The sequence below is a fragment of the Halichoeres trimaculatus genome, unplaced genomic scaffold (assembly GCF_033239565.1).
Source record: "Halichoeres trimaculatus isolate MK-OKI-2021-1 unplaced genomic scaffold, fHalTri1.1 fHalTri1_scaffold_11, whole genome shotgun sequence".
In the NCBI taxonomy this organism is placed as follows: Eukaryota; Metazoa; Chordata; class Actinopteri; order Labriformes; family Labridae; genus Halichoeres; species Halichoeres trimaculatus.
The window spans coordinates 26373440-26399863 of record NW_027437189.1 but is presented as its reverse complement, the minus strand read 5'-3'; the positions used below and the strand labels follow the sequence as shown (position 1 = coordinate 26399863).

Sequence of the window (26424 nt, the reverse complement as noted above, 5' to 3'; positions counted from 1 at the left end):
CTTACAGGTCTTAAATTAAGTGGAGATTGTAAATTTGATTATATTACACGCAAGTTATAACCAAGTTATATTATATATAAAGACATGATAAGTTCATCCCCTGAGCAATATATTGTGACATAGTGGATCTGATACCATCTTTTGTTTGTGTAGAATATAAATTAATAGGTAATATTTGAGATACAAAAGTTATTTCAGCTGCATCAAGACCTGACAGGGTATGTCACAAATTTGTGACAACAAGCATCAAGGGGCTAGCTAAACAAACTCTTGAATGTTGTAGTCTCTGGCCAGTGGGGAAGGCACTGCAACACAGCTGTTCTCATTAAAATGCAAATATGTATGATCAGATATTTGCTTCATTATCTTTAGATGAGCTGTACAGATTATCGCCTGCACTTTAGTGTGAACAAATCATAAATGAGCTGCACACAGAATTCTGTTTGTGGAACCAAGCTCTATTCCTATTTTCCTCTGCTTTTAGCCATGTGGTCTCTTGGGGAACTGTGGCTTTATCTTGCTTGTGAAAAAAAAAAATTTGAAGTTGTAGCTGTATTCAAAAAATTGGTTCCTATACTAGCAGCTTAGACTGATTTAACCAAATCTAGTACCTAATATGTGAAAAAGAGCAAAATCTGAAGTATGTCAAAAATAACTCAGTGTCTGCCCGCCTGTGGCAGTAATGCTGTTGTTCTTTTGTGTTCATTCACAGCAGCTGGTACTCTGCCACTGACAGCAATGAGTAACCGTAGCCACTACATCGCTAACATTTAACAGTCTGTTACTTTTTTAGTAAAGTAATGGGGAAATAATGCACGTGAATCTTGACACTTCAAGTTGATTTTCCATCTGCAGCCCATCTTTACTGTAGGTAACTGTTCATTTCTATCAAAACGAAGAAATTTAATGTCAATTCAAAACTTATATGGTGTCATAAAGTTGGTGCTGAGGAAGCAGCTGAGGAAGCAGCTGAGGAAGCAGCTGAGGAAGCAGCGTAGACAGATAAAACAGAACACTCATACTACATACACTGCCTTTCTAAAAAGAAGCCATCTCCTGGATTCCCCCAAACAAATAGGTAAGAGCCTCCCATTGGATAATTACTGCATAGGTGATTCTGTATCAGCTGGCAACAAGTCATTAACCCTAAGTGAAGCAATGGGAAGCTTCTCATTTCTTAAACAACTATGTCAAAAGACACATTCTGTGGTTGTGGGAAAGATGTTAATCAGCTTTAGAATTTTCAAATTGTTGGTATAGATCAGGCAAAAACACAAAACAAAACAAAACAACAACAAAAAAAAAACCTGAAACGTGGTCAGAAAAGAAAAAAAAAATGATCGTGATCTATAATCCTAAAAAAAGCAAACAGTAAAACTTGGGGCAGTGTTCAACATTTGAAGTAGGAGCATTTCCACACACACACAATGTAAAGGGAACTCAAAGGTTAGAGACTAAACAGCTGTTTAACTGTAAGAAAGCCTAATCATCAGAAAGCCTACTTGGAAAAAAAGGCACAGTTTGCTAAGGAGCATAAAGATTTGACTCTGAAGCAATGAAAGAAGGTCATGTGGTCTGATGAGTCCAGATTTACTCTGTTTCAGAGTGATGGGTGTATCAGAGTGAGGAAAGAGGCAGATGAAGGGATGCACCTTTCATGCCTAGTGCTTACTGCACAAGCCTTTGGGGTCTGGTCTATCGCTGCATGAAAAGTGGAATCTCCAGCAGTAACTGTCCCTGAGAATTGCCATAGAACTCCAGATCCCAGTAAATTAACAGTCAGTGAAACTAAAGGCATGAAACTGCTAGGAACTAACGCAAACAGGATCAGGCTTTACCGATCCAACCTGTACTAAACCATACCGATCCAAACTGGAGTGCCTTGTGGAAATATGTCTTTACTCCGATAATAATGCAGTGCATTTCAGTATCAACATTCACCTGAATCACCTGAGCGTTTTTTCTTTTTTTTTTAGGCTGAAATTAGCATCACGTTGGTGTTCCAACATGACAACAGCAGGAACTTTTAAGAAGTTGCACTGCCTGCACCATGATGTGCCAGAGGGGGCCAAATTGTACAAATTAGAATAATAATAATAATAATAATAATAATAATAATAATAATTATTATTATTATTATTATTATTATTATTATTATTATTATTATTATTATTATTATTATTATTATTATTATTATTATAGCATGTAAATTTCAGATCTTAATCACAGTGTGTTTGATGCCCTGGTGCTGATAAATAGCCCTACTTTTAACTTCAAGATGTTTCACTATGACTTTATAAAAGTGAGACTGTTTAATTTCAAGCTGAGAAAAAAGTCTCTCAGCTGCTGTTACACTTCAGAAATAATTAAAGCTCAATTCAGCTGATTGTCCTGCTCGAGTGTTTTGTTTTGGGCTCCGTCTTTTGCTGAGTTTTTTTACGCTGACTGAACACTCTCCAGAGTGGCACCAAGATAACAAAAGAAAACAGCTCTGACACATCACGCAGCACAGCTCCAAACCTCTGCTTCTCCAAAATGCACAAACACTTCATTCTCTCACACAGGCATGCCAACACACACGCAGAAATAGATACAAGACCACCCCTTCCCACTCCTTTTTTTTTTTTTTCAACACTCGTCTTGTCACAGAACCCCTCCCTTCACTGTCACACTCTGAAAAGTGTGAATAAAAGCTAATCATAGATTGGGCTCAGGCAGATAATTGGCTGCGTGCTCTCCTCACACCAGACTTCTTCTTTTCTTTGGATTCAGAATGAAAATCTGAAAAAAAAGACACATTTTCAATTCACTTTGTCAGGTTTTCTCTGCCTTTGTGCTATTCTCAAGTTCTTCTCAGTGAAAGAAAAAAAAGACCAGAAACAGACCCTTATTCAGCACAAATATTAAAATTTAAGTTTAATAACAAGATATTTTACAACAGTCTTGTTAGGAACTTCACAGTCTTCGAGTGTATGTACACTGAATAGAAATGTAATGAGGGAGTGATGTACATTCACAAAGGCATTTTCTCAGCCAGAGAAAACACAGTTAGAGTCTTTGTATCTGAAGACCAGGGGTTCAGACCTGTCCAGACCAGCCATTTGACAAATTGCTCCTTGAGATATTCCACATAAGTCTGCCTTTCCATTCTGTGTCTGTGATTGCTGGTGGCCCCGGGTAATGTCCTCTGGGTCATTCTCATTTTAGAGATTGCCATCATGATTGGTGGCTTGTGTTCCATTTGAGTCTAGTTATAAAAAACATCATCCTCTGATAGTGAGCTGCTGTCCACGTGTCTGACAGCAGCCTCTACGGTCCCAGGGCTTCTGTCCTCCAGGGTTTGGTCTCTGTCCAGCTGAGAGTTGGACGTTGGGGAAATCGAGTCGGCCATCGGCACGGGGATCAGGTGGGACGTCCTGTTTTCATCAAAAGTCTGGGGGTGGATGCTGTACAGGTGAGGAGGAACGCTGATGCTTCCACCATCCAGCAGGAACTGGGACAGGTAGTGACTCTGAGCAGCTGTGGACGGACAGAAAACAGCATCAGACAGATGTTAGAGGTTTTAAAGGCTGCAGCTTGACATCGGACACCATGGATGCATTTTAAACTGAAAAAAGAGCCTGAACAAGCTGCTGTAAGACTCATTGCTTCTATTATTAATTGCCTATCATATTCATAGACTATAAAAAACATACAGGCTCAGTTAATTCACCCATTGGTTTCTGTGGAGGCATGGTAAAGACTATTTAGGACAGCAATGAAAAAACTAGACACAACCATCTGATCTGTGTGCCAGTGTTGAAAACATCTCAAATGGATCTCCTTGTCATGTAACGTTGAAGCCATCTGGACCGTCAAGGTTCAGTTTTTTCACATCAGGTAAGAAAACTTTCTTTCACGTTTCAATGTCCCATGTTTGGCGCTCTCTTGCAAAGTCCAAACGGTTAGATTTGTGGCCTTGAAGGAGACGAGGACTTTGAAGACATTTTTTTGTTCTTAAAGCTCTTCTCTCATAGATGCTGCCTTATGATTGGCCAATCAAATTAAATTTTGGGGGGTCTAGTGCTTGACTTTTTTGTCCCATAGCCCTTAGGATCTTTAAAGAAATTCAAAATGACTGTCTTACTGCGCCTGACCTCAGCCTCAACAATCCAACAACGTTAAAAGAGAAAACGATTTTTAGCCTTTGCTATCAGGAGGTCACGACAGTGTAAATACCTGACAGAAAATGACACTGAATGCACATTTTTGTGCAGATTTTGGATTTTAGAGGCTGCTGTCTTAAACTTTGATCTGTTGATGTACAGACTATTTACCTTTATTTGTTGTTGTAAATAAACCGCTTACTATCTTCTTCTTCTTTTTTTAATCCCTCTCCCATTTATTCTTTTTGCTCCTATAAACTCTACCTTCTTATGATCCAACAGTGCAAAATGTTAATGCTTGCAATTTTTCAACTGGTCTTAAGATTTTGATCAACAAATCATAGAAAAGGTCTTCCTCATTGCCTAAACTACTGCTGTATGTACAGTGAATGACAAAGAAAGAGTTGATCTGGTGTGGATTTAAGTGTGTATTGCTTGCAAAGCCATGTCTTGCAATAGAGTGCTAATGCAGAGCTGATCAAAATCTTAAGACCAGTTGGACGCAGTATCATTCTAAAGTTTTTTGAAAGATCCTGAGCATTATGTAACAAAACAGTCAAGTGGTAGACCCAAAAAAATTACACCTGTGCTGAGCCGGAGGATCTGATTTTTTTTTTTTTTTTTTTTTTTTTTTGAATTTATTTATTTAATAGGGACGATGCAGTTTAACATAGTTCCATCACTAAGTATGAATCTGATGTGCTGCACAGAGAGTTTATAGCAAATGCTAATTTCCAACTCTTGTCCCTAGTTGGGCCTTTAAAAGTCATAAAATGTACAATATTTAACAGCATAAAATAATTTAAAAAGTTTACAAAACAACAATAAAATACATGTTCACATCAGAACAAGTAATTATACAACCCAGTTCAAAATGAATAAATACAAAAAAATGTTTTTGACAAACTAAGAATGATCACAGTTCTGATTTGATTTTAGCCAACACTTGACCTTTGTAGAAAAGAGTTTTAAGTCTGTGATTAATTTGATTTCGGTTGGTAATGAATTCCAGAGTTTCGAGCCTCTAAAAGAAAAAGCTGATTGTCCAAATGTTGACTTACATTTTTGTATGCTACAGTTTCCATTCACCCTGCTTCTTGTAACTCTGCTGCTGTTCTGCCTTTGGATAAATTTGGATAAGGGTTCAGGGGCAAGATCATTGATACATTTGAAAACTAATTTAAGGAATGAAAACTGCATGAAGCTTTCAAAGCTCAATAGATTGTATTTTCTCAAAATGTGGCAGTGGTGCCAACGGATAGGTTTTTTGTCCATTACTTTGAGGGTTTTATTATATAAGGATGATAGACTTTTGATTGTTGAGGGTGAACCCTGAGCCCAAACTGTCATGCAGTATGAGAAGTGAGAAAAGATCATTGAGTGCATGAATATCTGAGCTGCCTGAATTGGTATGTACTGCCTTATTAATTTGAAACAGTTTAAATTGCTTTTTACTGATTTAGCTATTTTCTTCACGTGTTTATCAAACCTGAGCTGTGGATCTAAAATGACTCCCAAGAATTTGAATTCATTGACTTCTTGTATTTCTTGAGCCTTTATCTTCACACAGAATCTTTCAAGTTGGCACCGTTTCCTCTTGGAGAAGCACATCGACACTGTCTTGTTTAGGTTTAAAACGAGATGATTGCGCTCCAGCCACTGCTGGACTCCATACATATGGTCAGTCAAGATTTCTGCTGCCTTGCTAGGGGACTTAGCAGGAGCATAAACGACTGCATCATCAGCATAAAGCTGGATGCCAATGTCTGGGCATATTTTGGGCATATCATTTATAAAAAGACTAAAAAGCAGAGGGCCAAGAATTGACCCTTGGGGGATTCCCATTGTGTTTTTTAAAAAGGATGATGTTTGTCCGTCAACTTTTACACACTGTTCTCTATTTAGAAGGTAAGACTTGAACCAATTAACTGAGTTATTAGAGAAGTTAAAAGATGAAAGCTTGGAAAGTAGAATGTTGTGGTTGACAGTGTCAAATGCCTTTTTTAGGTCGAGAAACACTGCCCCCACAACATTACCACAGTCAAGAGACTGTTTTATGTTTTCAACAAAAAAAGTATTTGCAGTTTCTGTTGAATACTTTGGTCTAAAACCAAACTGTTTAGGGTGAAGAAGTTGATTGGTCTCTACAAACTCTACAACCTGCTCTGTCACAACTTTCTCAAGTACCTTAGACAATACAGGGAGAATAGAGATAGGGCGGTAATTGCTGACCAAATCATAGTCACCCATTTTTAAGATTGGTGTAATGACAGCTTTTTTCCAGTTAATTGGAAATGTATTTTCTCTAATTGACAAATTAATAATGTGAGTTAGGGGAGCAACCAATATGGAGCTGTACTTTTTCATGAATTGTGCATCCAAGTTATAAATGTCTTTTGCCTTAGAGTTTGACAACTTTTTGATTATTTCTGAAACTTTTGCTTCATTTACCTCTGTGATGTTAAACTGGTTGCCTTGTTCTGTAGCTTCCACATGGTTTGTCGTTAAACCATCAAAGTTATGTGTTAACTCTTCAACTGATTGAACAAAATACATATTAAATTCATTAGCCATAGCAGTCTTATCAGTGGGGACTTTATCATTTGATCTCAGCTCTTTGATTTCTTTTTGACCATGTGGTTTGTTGATTAAACTGTTTAAATGCTTCCAAATAAAAGCACTGTGACCATTGGCGTTTTCTATCATTCGAGTGTAATATGATGATTTTGCTTTGCGTAATTCCAAGACAACCTTGTTCCTCAAACTTTTGTACAGAAGATGGTCTGTGTTAAGTTTAGAGGATAGTGATGTTTTTAATGCTAAATCTCGTCTTTTCATTAATTTATATATTTCACTGTTCAGCCATGGTGGGGTGTTCTTCTTTTGTTTACATTTAAGATTTTTTGAGTATTTTTCTAAAAGTGCGGTGAGATCTTTTGTTAAGGACCCACAGCACAAGTCCACATTGTCTGAATCCAGTATCTTATCCCAGCTAATACTCTTAAGGTCTTTTTCAAATAGTGCAGTTTTAGACTTGGGCATGATCAGTTTCACTGAGTCAGTATTATCATTTCCAAAATACTGAAGACGGCTTTTTGTTAGCTTCCTCACAGAGAGAATCATATTATGATCAGACAATCCAGTAACTAAGTTGTATGTTTTGGTTATCCGCTCTGGTTTATTGCTTAATATCAAATCAATCAAAGTGCTTGTGTTTCTAGTGATCCTTGTGGGTCCCTTAATCATCTGTTTTAAGTTAAACTTTGACATAATTTGTTTCAATTTAGTCTTATTATTTTGATCTAACCAGTTAATGTTGAAGTCCCCATAAAATATAGTTTCTACATGAGTATCAAATCCCTTTAACAAAGCTAGTAATTCATCATAAAAAGAAACACCAGATGATGGGGGGTTATACAAGACAGCTATATTAAAGTTCATTTGCTGTGAGAGAACGACATTGAGAGCTAAACATTCAAGACCAGAGTGTAATTGTATTTCCCTACATTTAAATATGTCCTTGATAAAGATTAAAACGCCACCTCCTCTCCCTATAGGTCTATCCTTCCTATAACATACATAACCAGGCACATCTATCATGTGTGTAGGTATGCTTTTGTGCAGCCAAGTTTCAGACACACAGAGATAGTCCAGATTTGACTCCGATAGTAAAGAGTGGATCTGATCTTTCTTCGCTATTAAACTTCGGACATTTAGGTGCCCGCCAAGAATGCCTCTAGGTTTTGATCTTAAATCCCATAGCACTCTGGCATGATTTACTGTCTGAAAAAACAGGAGCTGTTTTTGCTTCTGCACGGCGCGGCACACAGACCTCCCCGAGCCTGTGTGCTGACGCGCTGCAGCAGCGCACTCCGGTACAGCGTGCTCCGTTACAGCCCCGTGTTTTAGATCCAAGAGTTTGTGTTCCCCTCTGTGTTGTCCTAACGTGTTTTCGAGGTCTATTCCAGCCTTTACCGACAGCTCTGACAGTTTGTGAGAGTCTAGTGGATGCATTGTAGCAGGAGCCACATCCGTCCGCATTTTGGGCACCGATAGTTTGTGTTCGTGTGCGCCATCAGTGGCATTTTTGATGTCGGTCTCTGCATGTGTGTGTTTGTCGAGTTGAGCAGACTCACCAGCTAGGTGGCACTTGGCTAATGTTTTGCAGTAAGATCCAAAACTCTGCCCTTGTTCTTCACCAAGCAGAGTCTCATTAAAGTGGCGCAGGTCTTGCTTCATTACCAGCAGCTGTTGCGGCACGTCTACAAACACACCTTGCGCCGTCTCCACCGTTGACTTTCCCAAAAAATCATGCCCACCATGCACGATCTGGCCTTCTGTTGGTCTCGTGAAAGGCACATCTGATGTTACAGAATTAAATAATTGATCCAAATGTGGGCCAGGATTAAGGTGAATATCACCTGCCAGGAGTAGCAGTACCAGAATGAAGCTTGGCACACGCCCCTTCCTTTGTTGCGTTGTATATTGAGAGTCACTTTTAACTTTTTCATATTTAACTTCTCCTTTTGTCAAGCAAGCTGTGTATAAAGTGAGCTGACCATGTCCAAAAAAGTGAAGTCTTGTTTGATTGGTATCAATAACTGACCACTTTGAGCTTGGTTTTAAGTTACTCTCCAATTCCAGGCAGCGTCCAATTGGAATCAGCAGGATCAGACAGCAGAGGAACAACAAGCAAACTTTTGTCCCATTAAACGTCTTCCATTTGAAAATTTTTACAGCCTTTGAATGATCCTTTGAGGTCAATGATTTCTGATAAAAAAGTTTGAAGGAAAAATGCAGTAAAAACGACAGAAATTTAACAATGAGTAGGACTGAGGTGGAGCCCAACAAACCACCTGTGTCCTCTTCAGCAGCCGTCTTGGATCCCAAGATCGGTCCAAGATTGGCTGTCTGTCAAGACACAGGGTGGTCCTCCACCCAAATTAAGGCCCTTACTGATGCTGACTGCAGCACAATAACCATCAGACGGCGGGAAAAGGGTTTCAAAAACAAAAACAAATTCAAAGACCTTGTCTCTTTCAACGCCACAAATCTGCCTGTTTATGGGGCATTAAAAGGTGGGAAAAAGTTTGATTTTTGATGATTATGGCTTCCAACATTATTGTCATGACAAGGAGATCCCACCTGAGATGTTTTCTACCCGGCACAGTGGAGGGGGGTCCATCATGATCTGCGGTTTTTTCATTCAGTGAACACTGGAGCTTCAGGTGGAGCAGGGTGGTCAAACGGCGGCTGGTTACGTGCAGATGTTGCAGCAGGCATCCTTCATGACTGAGGGCCCTGGTCTGTGAGGTAACAGTTGAGTTTTTCAACAGGACAACGCTGCAGGTCACAATGTTGGCTTGATGAAGGACTTCTTCAAGGAGAATAACATCACTCTTTGGACCATCCCTCATGGTCCCCTGATTTTAATCTAATAGAGAACATTTGGGGACGGATGGCAAGGGCAGTTTATAAAAATGGGCAACAGTTCCAGACAGTTGATGCCCCTCGTAAAGCCATCTTCACCACTTAAAGCAATGATCCCAAAAGCTTCTTTGAAACACTTGCTTCAAGCATGCCCAAACAAGTTTTTGAAGTGGTAAACAAGAACGGTGGAGCTATTCATTACTGAGTCCTACTGAGAAAAACTTTTGTTCTGGTTTGGAGAGATATTTGTCATTTTTTTGATGGATGGTCTTAAGCTTGTGATCAGCTGATAAACAGCCTATTTCAGTTTACTTGTTGTTTTTAATTGTTGCTTTTTGTTACACTCCCACTTCTTGGTTTTGAATATTGTAGCTCTACTTAAAACCTCATTAAGATCCAAATGTGCAAAATGTAAATTCTAGCAATTTTTCAACTGGTCTAAAGATTTTGATTAGGTCTGTGTACTATGATAGGGCTCTGCTCAAAGTGAGGTTTAGGTTGTTTGGACTGCGACTGAAATGGATTCAGTCGTCTTTATTTTAGATCAAAAGACAGTAATCTCCCAGTGAGCTTGATGTGTTAAAGAATGGATCTTCAAAGTTTTCACAACACCTAAGAGAAACTTTCTACGAACACACATGTGATGCGTGCACATGACCCACCTTGTAAGCTTGTGGAGGGCTGCTCTAAGCCGTCATTCAGGGACCAAACATTCATAGACGCCTCAGCCAGAGCGAACTGCTCTGCCACCCCTACGAAACAAAACACAAAGACTCATTTTGTGCTGCTCTTAGCTGGAATAAAATCCTCTGGTTCTTTTTCCACCTTCATGTCTTCCACCATCACAAATAGAGGGGAATCCAATAAATGTACTAGGTTCAAGTCACTGTCAAAGGTTTTCATAAAAGCCCATTGATTTCTGCAGAAACTGTCTTGACACAGGCCAATTGAGTGGAAACAACACCCAGAGGGATCTGAGCATCTCTTCATCGTTTCATCTACTCCCACCACTTCTTCTTTTCCTGTGTTAGATTCCTCTGACTGCCTCACCTGCAGCAAAGCGAGCCTCTTTGATCTCATCCGTCATTTGGGAGTAGAATTGTTCATCTTCATGCATCCAGCCTCCGCCTCCTTTACCCCAGGCCCCGCTCCAGCCGCCCCCACCTGTGCCGGCCTCACCGCCTCCGCCCCAGCCCTTCCACTCAATCAGGTGAGCCACCCGGCCCTGGGCCATCGCCGTCGGCTTAGTGATGTGTTCCTTTATCGTGGCCACCAGACCTAGATGATGAAGAGAGAGGAGGAATACATCTTGATAAAGTGTATTAAATAAAAGGTAACCAGGCTGAAATGATGGGGTGTACAGTATGTGTTGGCAGAGGATAAAGTGATAGAGCGTATGAAATGATCTACAGAGGATGATAAATAGAGGAGGGCCAATAAATGACGCTGTAATGGGAAAGAAATATAGAGATGGAGGGAGTTGAATCATGAGATGAATTTACCTGGAAAGAAATATTATATTTAAAGCTTCATTTAGACTTTGAGTTTCCATGTATACTCCTGATTTGCATAACCTGAGCCATGAAATAAGCAGATCTGCTGCTGCCTTCTGAGATAGAAAAAAAATGGAAAAACTGAAAATAGTGGTGTGACTGCACCAGGGGGATCTGCAGAGGATTATTCATTCACCGGACTATTACTGACAGAACTCCTTCAGCTCAGTGTGAAACTCAGCTGCATATAAAAACCATTGAAAATGAACTGATTGAAGGCACATGATGAGGAAAAAGAATCGTAATTGATGTCTTCTGGTCATTTCATTTCCTGGTTACTCGTAACTCAAAGCCTGTTTTAAACTTTCTTTCCCTTCTGTTTCTTTTTTTTTTTTAAACTGTTGTAAGACAATCTGAAACTCCATCCTTGAAGCACATATGGTGTAATTTCCCCCTTATCTTTGTGTAAACTTGCTGTTTTCTGTCACCAGCATCTACTCCAGATAGCTCCTCAAGTTTATCAGCTGAGCAGACTTTCCACTCAATCAGAAGTTGAAGTAGTTTTATGATCTGATAAGGTGTATGTGTGGAAATGGCAAGAAGGGGGCAACTCAACTGATTTGACAAAGATTATGTAGATGCAGTGGCGGGTTAAGGAGGTGGAGCTAGGTGGCCCAAAATCCTAGTCTTCGATTGGCTTGTTGCTTTACCAGAAGCGGGACTCATGTTAAACTCAGCTATAAGAGCTGTGTGGTAACAGGCTGCTCAGAGCTTGATTTAAATTGAAAATAATTCCTTTCATATTTTAAATTGTGACTTTGGAAAAACATGTTTTTTTTTTCAGTCCATCAAGATTTAGGGCCATAATAGGGTCATTGTTGTACTTGTTACAATGACAATAAAGTTCCATCCTATTCTATTCTATTCTATTCTATTCTATTCTATTTTATTCTATTCTATTCTATAAGATTAAAATACTGAGAGCCTGTTGTGAAGTTTTCTTCAGGCAAAAAGAAGTGGATTTCTCTTTACGAGTTTCTTTACAGCTAATGCTACGTGCTGTAAAAACTATACTGTATAATACTGTATATTGTGCGAAAATCAAGCATGTGGTAATAACGTTTCATTACTGGTTCAGTAATGGCAGCAGTAGTGGTTTTTTACACTGGTTGTCACCCGCCATAAAACAAAAGGAGAAGATGCAGCAGGCGCGGAAGAGAAAGATGACTCTACCCACACCCTGAAACAGTTTTTTCACCTGTTTGGAAATTTTCTTAAAAACATTTTTCCTAAAAATGACAGGGTGTTAGTGGACACTCCTGTCTGTGGGAAATGCGCAACAACTGTGACTGCATAAGAGGGTAGCTCCACCAGTTAGTCACCTAGCTATGCAATTTTTACAGTTTCACTTAGCAAATGCGTTTTGTCCAAAGCCACATCCAACAGTGAGCAGTTGGGGGGGGGGGGGGGGGGGGGGGGGGGGGGGGCTCAAGGGCACCTTAGCAGTGCTCATGAAAGTATGCCAACACTTCTCTAACTATCAGCCCAATTCACAATCTTGGTCCATGCCGAATCTTGAACCTGTAACCCTCCTGCTACAAACCCAAGTCCCTTTGGGCTGAGCCACTGCCGACCATCATGCAGCCATCATCTGGACAGGAAACATAACACTGAGCCCCTTAAGTCATTTATTGTATGGTTAAAGTTCAGCTATGATGATTCTTGATTTGACAGCAGTGTCTAAGAAGCGTGAGTGAGCCAGAGATTTATGCCAGCTAACTCTGTTTGAGTGGATGGAGAAAATAATTTTTTAGAGAACTTAAATTCTTTTTTTTTTTTCGGTTATAAATATTGATGAAGTTAGGTGATATTATTGTTACTGAGAATGTTTTTTGTCCATGATAATCGTGAGGTGAGGGCAGCCCTATTTGTAAGAATGCCTTTGAAGCACAGGCATGTAAGAACCATAGACTGTAAAAAATTAAAAAATGGACGTCATCTTGCTCAAAGTGAGGCCGCCACAAAAACTGCTCCCCCTGGTGGCTGGCTGCAGTAAAGGTAAAAAAAAAAATCCAACTCTCCACTCATTCCAGATGGGCTGTGGTCAGACTTTAAAAAATTAACACACCTTGTAGAAATGTTTCTCACATCTGATTGTTGTGGTGATTTGAAGATATTATTTGGTTGTCTTGTATTCAAGTCCTCTTTTTTCTGAAAAGTTTCATTTTCGTTAGTTATTAGAGGTTAGAAATGAGGTTTTACATCACGTTATGAGGATTGACAGCTGCTGCTCTTTTGTATTTTTTTTGCAAGGATAGTAAAATATGTTGGGAGGGAGAGCCAAGAAGAGAATAGACTCTGAAAAGAAAAAAAATTATTATTATTTTTGTCAACAACATTTAATCATCCCAGAATCCCTCACAGTCTCAACTGCGCAGACTCTGGCTGCACAAGTGCTACAATGGCTACGCCTGTGACGGGGGAATTTTGGCTTCAAAACAGTACAATGACAAATGGAAGAGCCACGTTGTACCATTGCTTCAAAGTAAAGTGCCATCATCTCTGGAAAATAACATGTGCTCCTTCTTAAAATTATGTAACATCACAATGTTGTCAAAGAAAGGACTTTAAAATACTAGTCAGGAAAAAAATGAGTGACAACACATCTTACAGAATATCACACAGGTTTCCCAGTTTTACTGTCATCTCCTTAATCACTGTGACATTATTGAGCCACCTTTAAGGAGGCATACAATACATACACATTTTGGATCACAGCTGGGTCTGCTGAGCAGTTCCACGAGGTCAAAACCTGAGTCATAAATCCTTTTTCTCTTCTTTCAAGCTGACTCAAGTGTGTAGGAGTTTAAGTAAGTTTCTCCTCAGAGCTCCGAAGTCAAAGTCATAACTTCATCCTTTTTTTTTTGTGACTAATCTAAATCTGTTCTTTTCATTAACACACTGATAGACACTGTGTCCCCACATCTATCGGTTAATATGTTCTCCACAACCCGTAAAATCCCAGCACAAATCTAACAAAGCCATAGCTTATTTTAACCACCAGAGGAAATGGTGGGGATGTCAAGGGATGTGGGGAGCTGAGGTAAGCTGAGGTCATAATACAGGACAGGTCAATTATTTAAGGTTTGAAAATGGCAGAGATGGATAAAAGGAAAGGGTAAGAGAAAAGAGCAAACCCAAAGAGGCAGAAAATGACCAGACCAAGAGGAAAGGAGGAGAGAGCAACAGCGTCAGGGATGAGAAAAACAAGGAGCAGTAATGGAAACTGTTAAATAAAAGAAGGAGCCGAGAGAGCTGTGCTAATTGAAACTGAGAAAAACATCACGATGTGTTATTTTCATCTGAGCTCAACACCTAGAGACTGTTCAGTGTGTTTTGTTCTGCGCTGTGACACCCACTGCTCCCTCGCCCTGCGTTCACACAGTGATGACTCTGTTTTGGCCGACTGTCGATGGGGAGGAAGCCACGGCTGCATCTATTACAGAAATTTAGAAGCAGCAGGAAAATCCCATTAGTTTTTAAAAATTGGATATTTTGGACTTTGTTCCTCCCCTGGAGTGTGAAATGGATCAGGTCGTATCAGGTTTATCCAGAGCCCCACAGAGTAATCCTGTGTTTACTGGGTCCCTGTGAATGCTGTGGCTAGCATCGAGCCAGCAGCGGCTCCTGTGTTGATTTATGGTTCAGTGCAGAGAATAATGACAAGCAGAGACACTGACAGCTCTCAGGGAGGCTCAATACACTTTAAAGGCTACTGTCTTGTTTATTTTTCTAAATTTTAGCTCATTTATCGAACGAACCGCAAATGAAACTTTCCATCTTAACGGCCAATGATGTGGATTTGTTTTTTATTTAACCTTTTTTAAAACAGGAAAAGGCTCACTGAAATTGTAAGAGTGTCCTGGCCAAGATAGTCAGCAGCACAGCTACATAGTTACAAAAGACACAAATACAAATATCACACTCAAAACAATAAGTGTACATTATAACTACCTCCAGGTTTCAAAAAATCATACATGAAAAAAACATCCGCAGACAGATGCATCTGTCTCTGAATCATACAGTATCCATTTAAAAGTGTCCAATGAGCCTAGTTTAAAAAACAACCTGTCTTTCTGTAGGTCATTCCAGCTAGAGGGAGCAGCAAACGTGAAAGCTTTTAACCCAAGTTGAGTTCTGATCCTCGAAACTGACAGCAATGTAAAGGAGCTGTGAGGAGCTTCTAAGGGATCTTGAAAAAGTCTCCCTTCTAGATAAATGTCTGATTATAATCTGCACTTTAAAATGACATTATCAGCGCCAATATTACAGGTTACAGGTTATTTTAAATTGCTACTTCTTAGCTTCCCAATCGAGCAGGACCAGATTTATCTACAGCACGTCTAGATCTCTATGGCAACACCATGCTGGCTGATGAAGTTAAGTAGGGAGCGGAGGATTGTTATGGCTAATTTTGTAGTGATGGTGGACACAGGAGCCTAACTGTCAGACAGAAAAAAGACAGAAGAGCAGGAGAAGTGATAATGTTCATTTCAACTCACAGTCAGCAGTTATTCTGCAGTGGTCTGTTCAAACTTGAGAGTCTATCAATAAAATGAAGAGTGTTACGTTAGCTCTTTTTGGCAGATAACTGGCAGTAGCTAACCAGGGTTCACCAACGTTACACATTACAGACACTAAGGCTAAATATAGACAGCTACTTAACTACAAATTAACTACAAATAAACTGACAGTGTTACTTGTCATGTTAGCCTACAGATATGTCGGGCTGACGATAGCGGTGCATATAGCCGGCTGCTACGACGTTTTCTTGATGTCACATTTCAAAACGTAGCACTAAGTATCTGTACTGATAAATACCTTAACTCTGCACGTTGTATCCAGTAAAGAGTTGCCTTGAACAAAGAAAATTTTCTACAACCAGATCTCCATTTAATTCCAAAAAAAACACACGCCTCATTAAACTTGATTTACAACAGTGTGCAGAGACTCCAGGCCAGAAGGTGGTGAGGGAGTCCAATCAAAACAGATCCTCCTGATAGCATCTTTAAGATCTCATGAATGAAGATTATGAGCCCATGTATTTTTCTGAATAATGTAGGTTAGGAGATGAGAGAGAAGCCGACCAAAGATACAAATGTTTGAGTTTGTGTGATGACCTGGAAGACCACCCTTCATAAGAGTAAAACAAGCAGTGATGAGTGATTGCCTTAAAACTAGTGATGAACCTGAAAGCTCCATGATACACAGTATCCAGAGCATTTTAGCAGAGGGGTGCATCTATAAAACATCGTAGTAGTTACAGAAAGCACAGAAAGAAAAGTAGAAGCAACAAGTTTGGCTTCAAGGGGAGGAAAGGACCTGATTCTGAAATAAAGCCCAACTATAGCTTCAAGATTTTTACAAGTTGCTTAATGTGAGTAGATGCTCTTTGAATAGTAACCTGATGCCTAACATCCACTGTCACTGTGAACAAAAGTAAATTAATAAATAATGCTGAGTTGTACATTTTCTTTTGTTTTGAGAGATCTGTTTCTATGCTCAGCAGATGCATAAAGATTATAATTACTACTCAAAGCGATGTTTCTGACAACCTCAATAAAGTAAATGCTTTGAAACTTTTGTAGAAACCATAGTAATAAAATAAAAAAAGAAAATATGTAGTTATAGAGGGAAGCTTTGAGGGCTGCCTTCAGGCACATCTGCTGAAATAAAGTTTTGAGTCGACGCCTTTAATCAACAAGAGACAAACAACGACTAGATTCAACTCTGACTCTGCCTTTGAACCATCACTGGATCAGGTGTTAAAAGATCAGCAGGAACTCTCCAGTCTTCAGGAGCATTTACTCAGAGTCTACCAGGTGTCCTCTTACACTTTGTCTGAGGACAAATCTCATTTTAAAGGATGCTGACAAACACGTGTGAGCTCACCTCTTTCTCCACAGAGCTGAGTTTCTTTGGTACTGTTGCAAAAGATCTGATAGCTCTGACATGCAATCATGTTGTTACAGTAAACATAAAAGTTATGAGTTTAATAAAATAACCAGAGTCTGTCAGAAATAATATGATTTAAAGATATGATCTATTTCTACAGAAATTGAATTAAGTGAAGCATGACCGCCTGCTGTACGATGTGAGAAAACAGACCTGGATAGACAAACACGTAATGTTTCAAACCCAGAAAGCTTTGTTTATCCTCCAGCCAACATGGGGATTATTCTATAAAACATCACGCTTTAGGGAACACATTGATATGTACTCCACTCTTCCAGATGGTTTTTTACTGTTGTTGATATTGAACAGCAGTGGGCCAAAACAATAAAAACACCGAAAGCAATCAAAGCTGGAACACAGTGTGGAAATGTAGAGGAACAACAAAAAAGCAATTAAAATTCCAACATTGAGTGATTTTTACCTCTGCTAACCCCTAAATGATACCAGTGCAATGTTTGTGCACACTTGATTCTTATTTGACCTTTAGAAATATTAGCTTTCCTCCTTACAAAAACAGCTTCATGCCATCATTTACACAGAATAAAGAGAGTAACAAAAGGGTCGACTCAAGCAGCTTATCAACGCCTTTAAAAACAGAAGGTCCAAGGTGATGTTTGAAGATGCTCTGAGGAGGATCTCTTTAAGTGGACGGCCTCACCACTTTCTGGCACAGAGTCTCACACACACCGTCATAAAAATGTGACTTTTAACCAGGTGTGTATGTTTTGGATCAATTTTTTTTTTGTACAAGACAACTTTTTGCCAGCTACAACATGATAAGGTATTTTTCAGTACAGTTCCTTAGTGTTGTTTGAAACTTGACAAGCAAACGTAAGTTTGTATCGCACATCAGTAGTTGGCTTTATGTAGCGCTATACCAGCAGCCTGGTGCTACAACATATCCATAGGCTAACATGACAACAAGACAAAATACTGTCAGTCCTGTCTCCACCATCACTATAAAATTAAAGACAGAAATAGTTTTCAGCAGAAAAAAAAAACCAGATCTCTCTTTCCTCAACTAAACTTTGTCAGCCAGTGTGGTGTTGACATAGAGACTTTGATAAATCAATCCAATGTTGCTCAAACCAGATCGGGAAGTTAAGAAGCTACGAAGTAGCATTTCAAAATAACCTACAGTGGCACTGATTATCTCACTTTAAAGTGTGGATTATGATTGGGCATATATCTAGAAGGGAGACTTTTTCAACATCACTTTCATACTCCTAAAAGCCCCTTTAAGTTCTTCACATACCTGATAGAGAAGAATCTAAAGTCATTCTCAGTGTTTTGTTGTAAATAAAATAAATAGAGAGGTCATCCACTCTTGTTCTATTATGGGCTGATTTAAAATTATAAATAATGGATCAAAATTAAAAAGAGAGAGGAGTGGCCTGGATATTTCGCTTCATGACACATGCTGTGTATATGCTCATCATTTTGACATGTAGGTACATCAGAATAATACCAGTGGCCCAGCACAGTGTTTTATTATAAATATTTGTGGTCTATAGGACAAGCTAACAAAACCTCAACATTTACACTAAACATAACACTAATCAACAAGCCAACAAACCACAATTATTTGCTGCAACAGTATACTTCAAACTTCCACAACAGTAGTAGTGCTAAAAAATAATCACAAGAGCTGAGTCTTAGACTTACTGACTCATTCTACCCCTGAGGACAAAGAGGAGAAGGGTCAAATTAAGTGCCTAAGTGTTCCCTGACCAGATGAGTTTTTAGACATGTCTTAAAAGTAGAAAGCGACTCTGTGGATTGTATAGAGTTAGGTAATTCATTCCACCATTTGGGCACAACAGAGAAGAGTCTGGCTAGAGATTTGGAGCCGCGCTGGGCTGGGAGCACCAGGCGTCTTTCACAAGCAGAGCATAGTGGGCGAGGATGAGTGTAGACCTGGATGAGGGACCCCAGGTAGGCAGGAGCCATTCCTGTCAATGTTTTGTAAGCCAGAAGAAGAGCTTTGAATTTGATTCAAGCTGCTACTGGAAGCCAGTGAAGCGAGATTAACAGCTGGGTGACATGTGCGGTTTTGGGCTGGTTAAAGACCAGACGTGCTGCTGCATTCTGGGTAATCTGCAGAGGTTTAAATGCAGCAGAAGAATCATATGTCTAACATCTAGTAACAGTTTTATGATTTAAATATTAACTGTTTTGAGTTAGCTTAAATGCTGGGACACCTGGGAGTGCTAGAGCCCTTTGGCATGAGTTTAATGAGACACCAGATGATACTGCAGGCCAGTTTGGAAACAACTGTGATAAGCATTTTTAAAAGTCAGGGTTCATTTTCTTTGTTGGTTTGAATTTCTTGTGTTTCACAGCCTACAAAAAACCTCTTTATTTATCTGTGGCTGATGTCCCTCACTTTATCTCTGTCTGCGTTCTTGGGCTGCTAAACTCCAGGACTTCTTTGCCACTTGATGGAGCTTAATGATGACTGACAGGTGATTAAGTCTGAGTGAATATTAAGAAGCTCTTTTATTTTCAGATGGACTGATTTTGTTGCTCCCAAAGCAGGTGTCAGCAGCTCAGCCTTCTGCCTGAATGTCTGTATTTGTCAAACAAACTCATAATTACACTGTCAGGGTTATAAAGGCCCTTTCACAGGGAAAAGTTCAGCAAGGCATAACACATTAACTCCAATAATTAACCTCCCACAGAGCGAGAGGAGCGGTGAGGATGAGGGAGGCAGACTCAGGAGAAGGCAGAGACGCAGGGAGGAAGAGGCAGACTCAGAAATGGAGCAGAAATGAAAAGGAGGATGGAAATGCTTTCATGTATAAGTTGTTTACTCATGCCAGTCTGCTTTTTAACTGATGCCATGTGTTACAGAAAAAATGGCACCAAGAAGGAGAGAAATTACATTACCAACCTCCCATGGTTACTAATTCAATTCTCAGCTTGTGTTATTTCCAAGTCTTACATGTTGGATTTATAAGAAACTCAACGTGAGCTACACCTGTTTATTTTTTTCTGTGTGTGTGTGTCTAAGTGTGTGTGCATGTGTGTGTGTGTGACTCACCAATCAAAGAGGAGGTTGCAAGCTCGCCTATGTCGTAGCGGCTGCTTTTATCTGCCACGCTGCCGTTGGAGGGATTCTGCTCATCCTGCGTGATATGATCCACATAAAAAGAGAGAATATCTCATCTTCATCACTAATATAGACGTGTATTTCCGCAGATAACCAAGAAAATAGCGTCGGTGTAGCATGTCATTGCTGGATTAGTAGGAAGTGCCTGTGGGTTTGAATTGTTTTTTTTGTTTTTTTTTATGCCAAAGCTTTATTTTTCATCTGGCTGTGAATAAACCCAACAATCACACATCCTCACTGAAACATATAATCACATTTGCATGCATCCTTCTCTGGCAATCATGTTGCATGTGTGATTATTCAATTCACACATTTCCCACTTACTTTCTCTTTCAGAGAAAGATGGTGACAATGATGACAACAGACTGTGTTAATGAAAACCTGGCAGTGTTCACACTCTGGATGAATGAACTGTGATCTAAAAGGTATTTTAACCCTAAGCCCACATGTTATTCACTCTAACACCTGTGAGCAACATGAAAAGAAAAACTGCACTTATTTCCTGTGCTTTAGATAAAAAGTGCACACAGTCTTACACATTATCTCTGGTTTGAGGGTCTAACTGAAACGTAAAACCATCTCAAAACTAATGTCTGACAAGAAAAGAGGAACAACAAGGTTTTATTTAGATAAGTAATAGCAGTATCCGTCCTAACATCAGCCGACTGCTGCTTCTTTTCTAGATGTGTTGTGACTACAGGAGGAGACAGACATTTATGTTTTTCTAATTGAGAAAGCTTCAGATCTAAACCTTACAGATCGCAAAACTTTTAACCAACTGCAGTAAACCTAATCATTGATGGATATATGAGAAATAATTACCTGCAAATGTTTGGCCATTTCACACCTAACTTTATCAGCAATGCAGAGAAAAGTAGCTCACAGCTGTATCCTGACTCAAGAGCAGCATCCTTGACCCAGGACTGCTCAGTGCCTGAAATTACCTCAGACTCTGCCTTACAGGGTCAACGGAGAAGTATGAACACAACCGCCAATCAATCAAATTATCAATCAATCAATCAATCAATCAATCTCTATTTATATTGCACCAAATCACAACAAGCGTTATCTCAAGACACTTTCCCAAAACAGTAACAGGTCTAGACCCGTTAATGTTAATAAAATTTTTATTAGCAGAAACCCAACATCAAGACAAGATGAGGAGTCTTATCTCATCTTAATCCACCATGAGTACAGGACTTCGCAGCATTTAGCAAGTTACAATGGTAAGGAAAAACTTCCCTTTAACGGGCAGAAACCTCGGACAGAACCAGACTCATGTTAGACAGACATCTGAGGAGACTGTGGTGGTGTTAAAAAGAGAAATAGGAGAGGGGACACACACAGACACAGTCTGTTGATCAGCGTTGTGGGGTGGTAAAGGTGAAACTTTGGGTCCACGGCGGTGGGCCATTTCCACTAGGAGAACTAAGCTTTGGAAGAGCACATTTCAGGACCACAGACAGCTCAACAGCAAACTAGGGTGAAGCCAATCCTTCAAGAGCTCCCTCTGGTGAGTGGCTTCAGTATAAGCCTGACTCCCCCATTATCACAGATAGAACATGGGTTAAACTAGAAATTTTTACAAAGAAAAAAAAAATGCAATAAACCTTTAAAAATCTACCATTCTTTATTTTCATGCTGGTTTATGTTAAATTGTTTAGATTTGTTACTTGATGTTAAAAAGATTTTAAAGTGACAGCTCTGCTGGTGAATGCAGGCTCCAGTAGCATTATTTACTGGATTATCAGAGCAGAAGATAAATGGTAAGAGAAAACAAAACAAAACAAAACAAAAACCAAAACAAGAGTCCATGAACTTTTTAATAACCTTTAGTTTCTCCTTTAAACCAGCACTAGACTCTGTTCTGCTGTGGACTAAATCCACCAGAGGAATCTTTGACATTTCATCTGGAGTTAAATCTGTGCTTTAGTAGAAGCAGTGTGACATTGGCCCTGCAGCCCCACTGGCCAAATTGCTTCTGTGCACGCCTTAGGTCCACCAGCACAAGATGTCAGCGCCCAATGAGGTGATATTTTGTCCTCGAGTAACATACAGCCAGTGTTCCAGACCAGCTGCATCACAGCGGCATGACAAGGCTAGAAATGAGTTTTCCTTCTGTGTGTTTTCTTCATAGCCCAGCCTATCTGATCCACTAAGTACCACTACAAACACAATGGCAACATTTAAAGCAGCCAAGAAGACTCTCAAAGGTAAAATTCTGGTTTCAATACAAGTAAATGCAGCATAGCTGGGGGATACCAATGTTTAAAAACCAAGGAAAGGTTAGGTGACATGATCTTTGTTAAATAAGCTAGTTAGCCAGCAAGCTACCCACTGCATGGTAAACTAAGCAGCCATTTGAGACTCAAGGAGCACTGAATCACACGGTGACAAACAGCAAATCCTCTGTCGCCTAAACAGTCTAATTTTAGTTTGCCTAAATCATGATAAATGTTTGTTTACAAGAAGTGTGGTCTCACCACAGTCAAAAAAATGAAGACCACAGAGCACACAGCTTCAAGTTTAGTTATTTTCTGGCTTATATTTGGTCGTTTTGGTCTGACACAATGCTCTCTGACACCCCCACCATTCTTTAAATGATTGTCGAGTGATTATATGTCATGGATTATACCTGATGCCCTCACTGAAGCATACTTATCTGAAGTGTGCAAAGCCAAGAAACTGAACCGTGCCTGAGCGCGGTACACTTGCAGCCACACTAGCTAAATAAACTCAACTTTGAGTCAAAGCATGTTTGGGTCCCTAAGACAATTTAACCAAACTAAACTGAACCAAACTAAGTGCTTGAAGGGAGTAGCAGGGAGCCAAACAGTGGTGTTTGTTATGCTTTACTGTTGTTGACAGAACTGAAGGTGTTAAATTGCTCAAATCATGGAGGCATGTTAAAAAATGTTTGCATAAGTCTTTTGTTTCTAATGTTACAAAATTGGCGGACCTGTTTTCATAAGATTGTTGAGTAAAAGATTAAAAAGTATCATACACTCAACATGTGGCTCGGTTTTTTATAGGTTCTGAAAATTTGAAAAAATGACTTTGATGGTTAATTTAAGATGATGACGATATACAGGCTAATGGAGACCAATCATTTCCAGCTCAAAGGAGCATAAGAGGATAAAGTCTGTCGTTAGTGTTACAAAGGCGGTCCCTTAGCTAAGCTTTAGCAAATGGTGTCATGAGCTGCTGTTAGCTATCTGCTTGATAAAATATGAGCAAAACAATAACTTTGTCATCCTCAGTAACTTCAAGTTTTTTTTCTACCATGGAGAGAAAGTTATTTAAAGAATCATCAAGTCTGATCTGATTTTATTAGCATATTTTCTCATCAAAGTTAATTAATTGGAAGAAAATAATAAATGTCTTCAATTATCTTAATAAAACTAGGAAATGTCATTAACAAAGTTTGAGGGGAAACTGTTTATGATATGTGTGAAAGATAATGAGCAATAAATGGAGCCCGTCTTCCCACTCATGGCTACAGTGATCTCACTGAGATATAAATATCACATTATATGAAGATAATGAAAGCACAAGCTAAATCTGAGCCGTGCTATTAGTGTTCAAATAAATCCACACTGTGAGGAGAGGCAGTAAAGTGGATTTTTTAAACCTCAGATAAGATATTTCAGGCTATTAAACTTTAATTTCAAAAGTTGAACTTTCGAGTTTTATCTTGTGATAAAACATGGAAATTAAAACAGATGCTTCTGTGTGATCAAGGAAAGAAAGGATAGGATACAAAAAGTGATGAGACTGATTATTTCTCGGATGCCGTAATTTGTTTTTGAAACTGTCTAAAGTGCTAGAAATCCATGAACATTTCCTGCATCACAAATCTGCAAACAAGTACTTTTTTATCCACAGGGGGCGCCAAAGTCAACACAGACAGACAGGTGCATCACTGTAGCTTCTAGTGGTAATTTCATCCAAACTTAAGATTTCAATGAACTTTCTGACCCATAACCTGGATGTGTTGGATGCAAAAGTAACACTACTTATTCAGCACATCAAATAAATGGTTTTCCTTTTTTGATTAATATATATTAATTGATTGATCATTTTAATTGTAACATGGAAATATTAATTCAAATCAAGTTATCATCTTTAACTTATTTTTTCCGGCAACTTGCAGAGGCCAAATGAAAAACAATATTATGTGTAATAAAAAAAAGTGGTTTATGCAGATTGCAGTTCCTTTAAATCAAGACAAGAGATACTAATTTTTATCAGGATCATAATTTGCATAACTACCCCTTAAACATGTTATAGCCATAGTAGCCACAGAAATAGTTCTATTTGCAAAAAAAAAGATTAATATTTTAGCATCAAAGATTTGATGGAAAATGACACACACTGCTTGTTTTGAATGCTAGTGTTTTTTGTTTTAGAAAAAAAAAAACTGTTTTCTAAGCTGACTAGTCTGAAATTTTTTTTTGCACAGATCTCCAATGACAACTTCTAATAAAACAGTGCAAACCATCATGACACAATAAACTAAAACCCTCAATTAAGTCAGGGATGAGGGGCTTTCACTCACCTTGGATGGCTGACCCTCCACTGTCTGGTCCTGTAGGACTTTCATGGGATGTTGGAGCTCTGCAGAGAATCACACAAACAAGTCTGATGAGTGTGTTTTCACAGATGAATTTCTTGTTCATGTGTGTGTTTTAGGAAAGAGTTACAGCCTGTAGAGACAAAAACATTTGCTTCTCTGAGTCAGGGGTCAAGCCAGGCTCATGTATAATGAATGAGAGGGAATCTTTAAGCAGAGCCACACTGCATACGTGTCTGTCTCAGAACTGACTCAGAACTGATGCTCAGGCTTAAATGAAAGGAAAGAGGAAATGAATGCATGGTGGAGAAATGGAGAGTTAACATTATTAGAAAGGTCAGCAGACACACACACACACACACACACACACACACACACACACACACACACACACACACACACACACACACACACACACACACACACAAGCGCACACACACACATACACTTGGGGTTCCCCCCCCGAGAGGTGTCTTGAAGACAGTTGGCGGTTACCATGGAGATTCCCCTGCAACAGGAGGAGGGTGATGCCCTTCCATTAACTTAAGTCATGGTTGCCACCAATTACACACCCGCTGTGCCAAGTCTCTGGCCCCATCACATGCTATTAGCAGGTCAAGAGACACGTCATGATTCCTGGAGCACACACACATGTCTATATGGGGGTAAATCCCACAGTGCATCTCTCTCTCTCTCTCTCTCTCTCTCTCTCTCACACACACACTCACTCACACACACACACACACACACACACACACACACACACACTTACACACACACACACACACACACACACACACACACACACACACACACACTGATCTTCCTCTTATCTGTTGGTCCTGAGCCTCACAGCTGCCCTCCCAGCTTTAAAGCGCTGAACTCAGTCCATCCCAGCTTGGTGAAAATGTGTCTGTAGCTCCGTTTGGTAACATCAGATTTTGTAGCTGAATTATAAATATGCTGGAGATAATATATATGTGGCTAAAATGGGGAATATCATCACACAAATATCAGCATATCTGTATTTAAATATGTCTGCATCCTGGCACTCAAAGCTTTGATAGGAATGATAAACAGAAGCTGGTGAATGTGGAAAACTGTCATGATATTATCTGCTGGGGACATGATTCCTGACACACTGGTAAAATATAGCTGCAAAATGAAATGGTTAAATTCTACATGGTTTTTGTCGGAAAAAAAAAAAAACAGTTGAAGACTACACTGGATAGCATCCTCTGAATACAAACAACAAACATTTACATTTAAGCTTCTGCAAAGAACTTTCACTTTGTGTCGACTTTGGTGCACCCTACAGTGTGGTCCTACACCTAACAGCTAGTAGTAGTTCATGCTGATTTTGTTGCTAAAAGCAAAAGAAATGCAACCAAATCCTCAGACCTTTTTTTTTTCTTTTGGTTATTGTATAGTACTGTATGATATTAAATTATTTTTTATAGTATTATATGATATTAAATTATTTTATATAGTATTATATGATATTAAATTATATTATATAGTATTATATATTATTAAATTATATTATTTTATATAATACTATATTGTATCAAATTGTATTTTGTTATAGGATATTATATGATATTACATTGTATTATATTACATTATATTACATTATATTATATTGTATTTTATTAT

At 39.1% G+C, this 26424-nt stretch overlaps 1 protein-coding gene across 1 annotated transcript in view; it reads right to left on the bottom strand.

Annotated features, from left to right (window-relative positions):
* Nucleotides 1–2899: 2899 nt before the first annotated feature.
* fam131c (family with sequence similarity 131 member C) overlaps nt 2900–26424 on the bottom strand; it is a 25492-nt gene continuing 1967 nt past the window's right edge. Inside the window, exons 2-6 of the mRNA XM_074681950.1 lie at nt 24754–24812; nt 20127–20211; nt 10626–10853; nt 10238–10327; nt 2900–3519 (exon numbers count right to left, since the gene is read on the bottom strand). Coding sequence (XP_074538051.1) covers nt 3248–3519; nt 10238–10327; nt 10626–10853; nt 20127–20211; nt 24754–24812 — 734 coding nt within the window. The 3' untranslated portion in view covers nt 2900–3247. The remainder of the gene's footprint in view (nt 3520–10237; nt 10328–10625; nt 10854–20126; nt 20212–24753; nt 24813–26424) is intronic.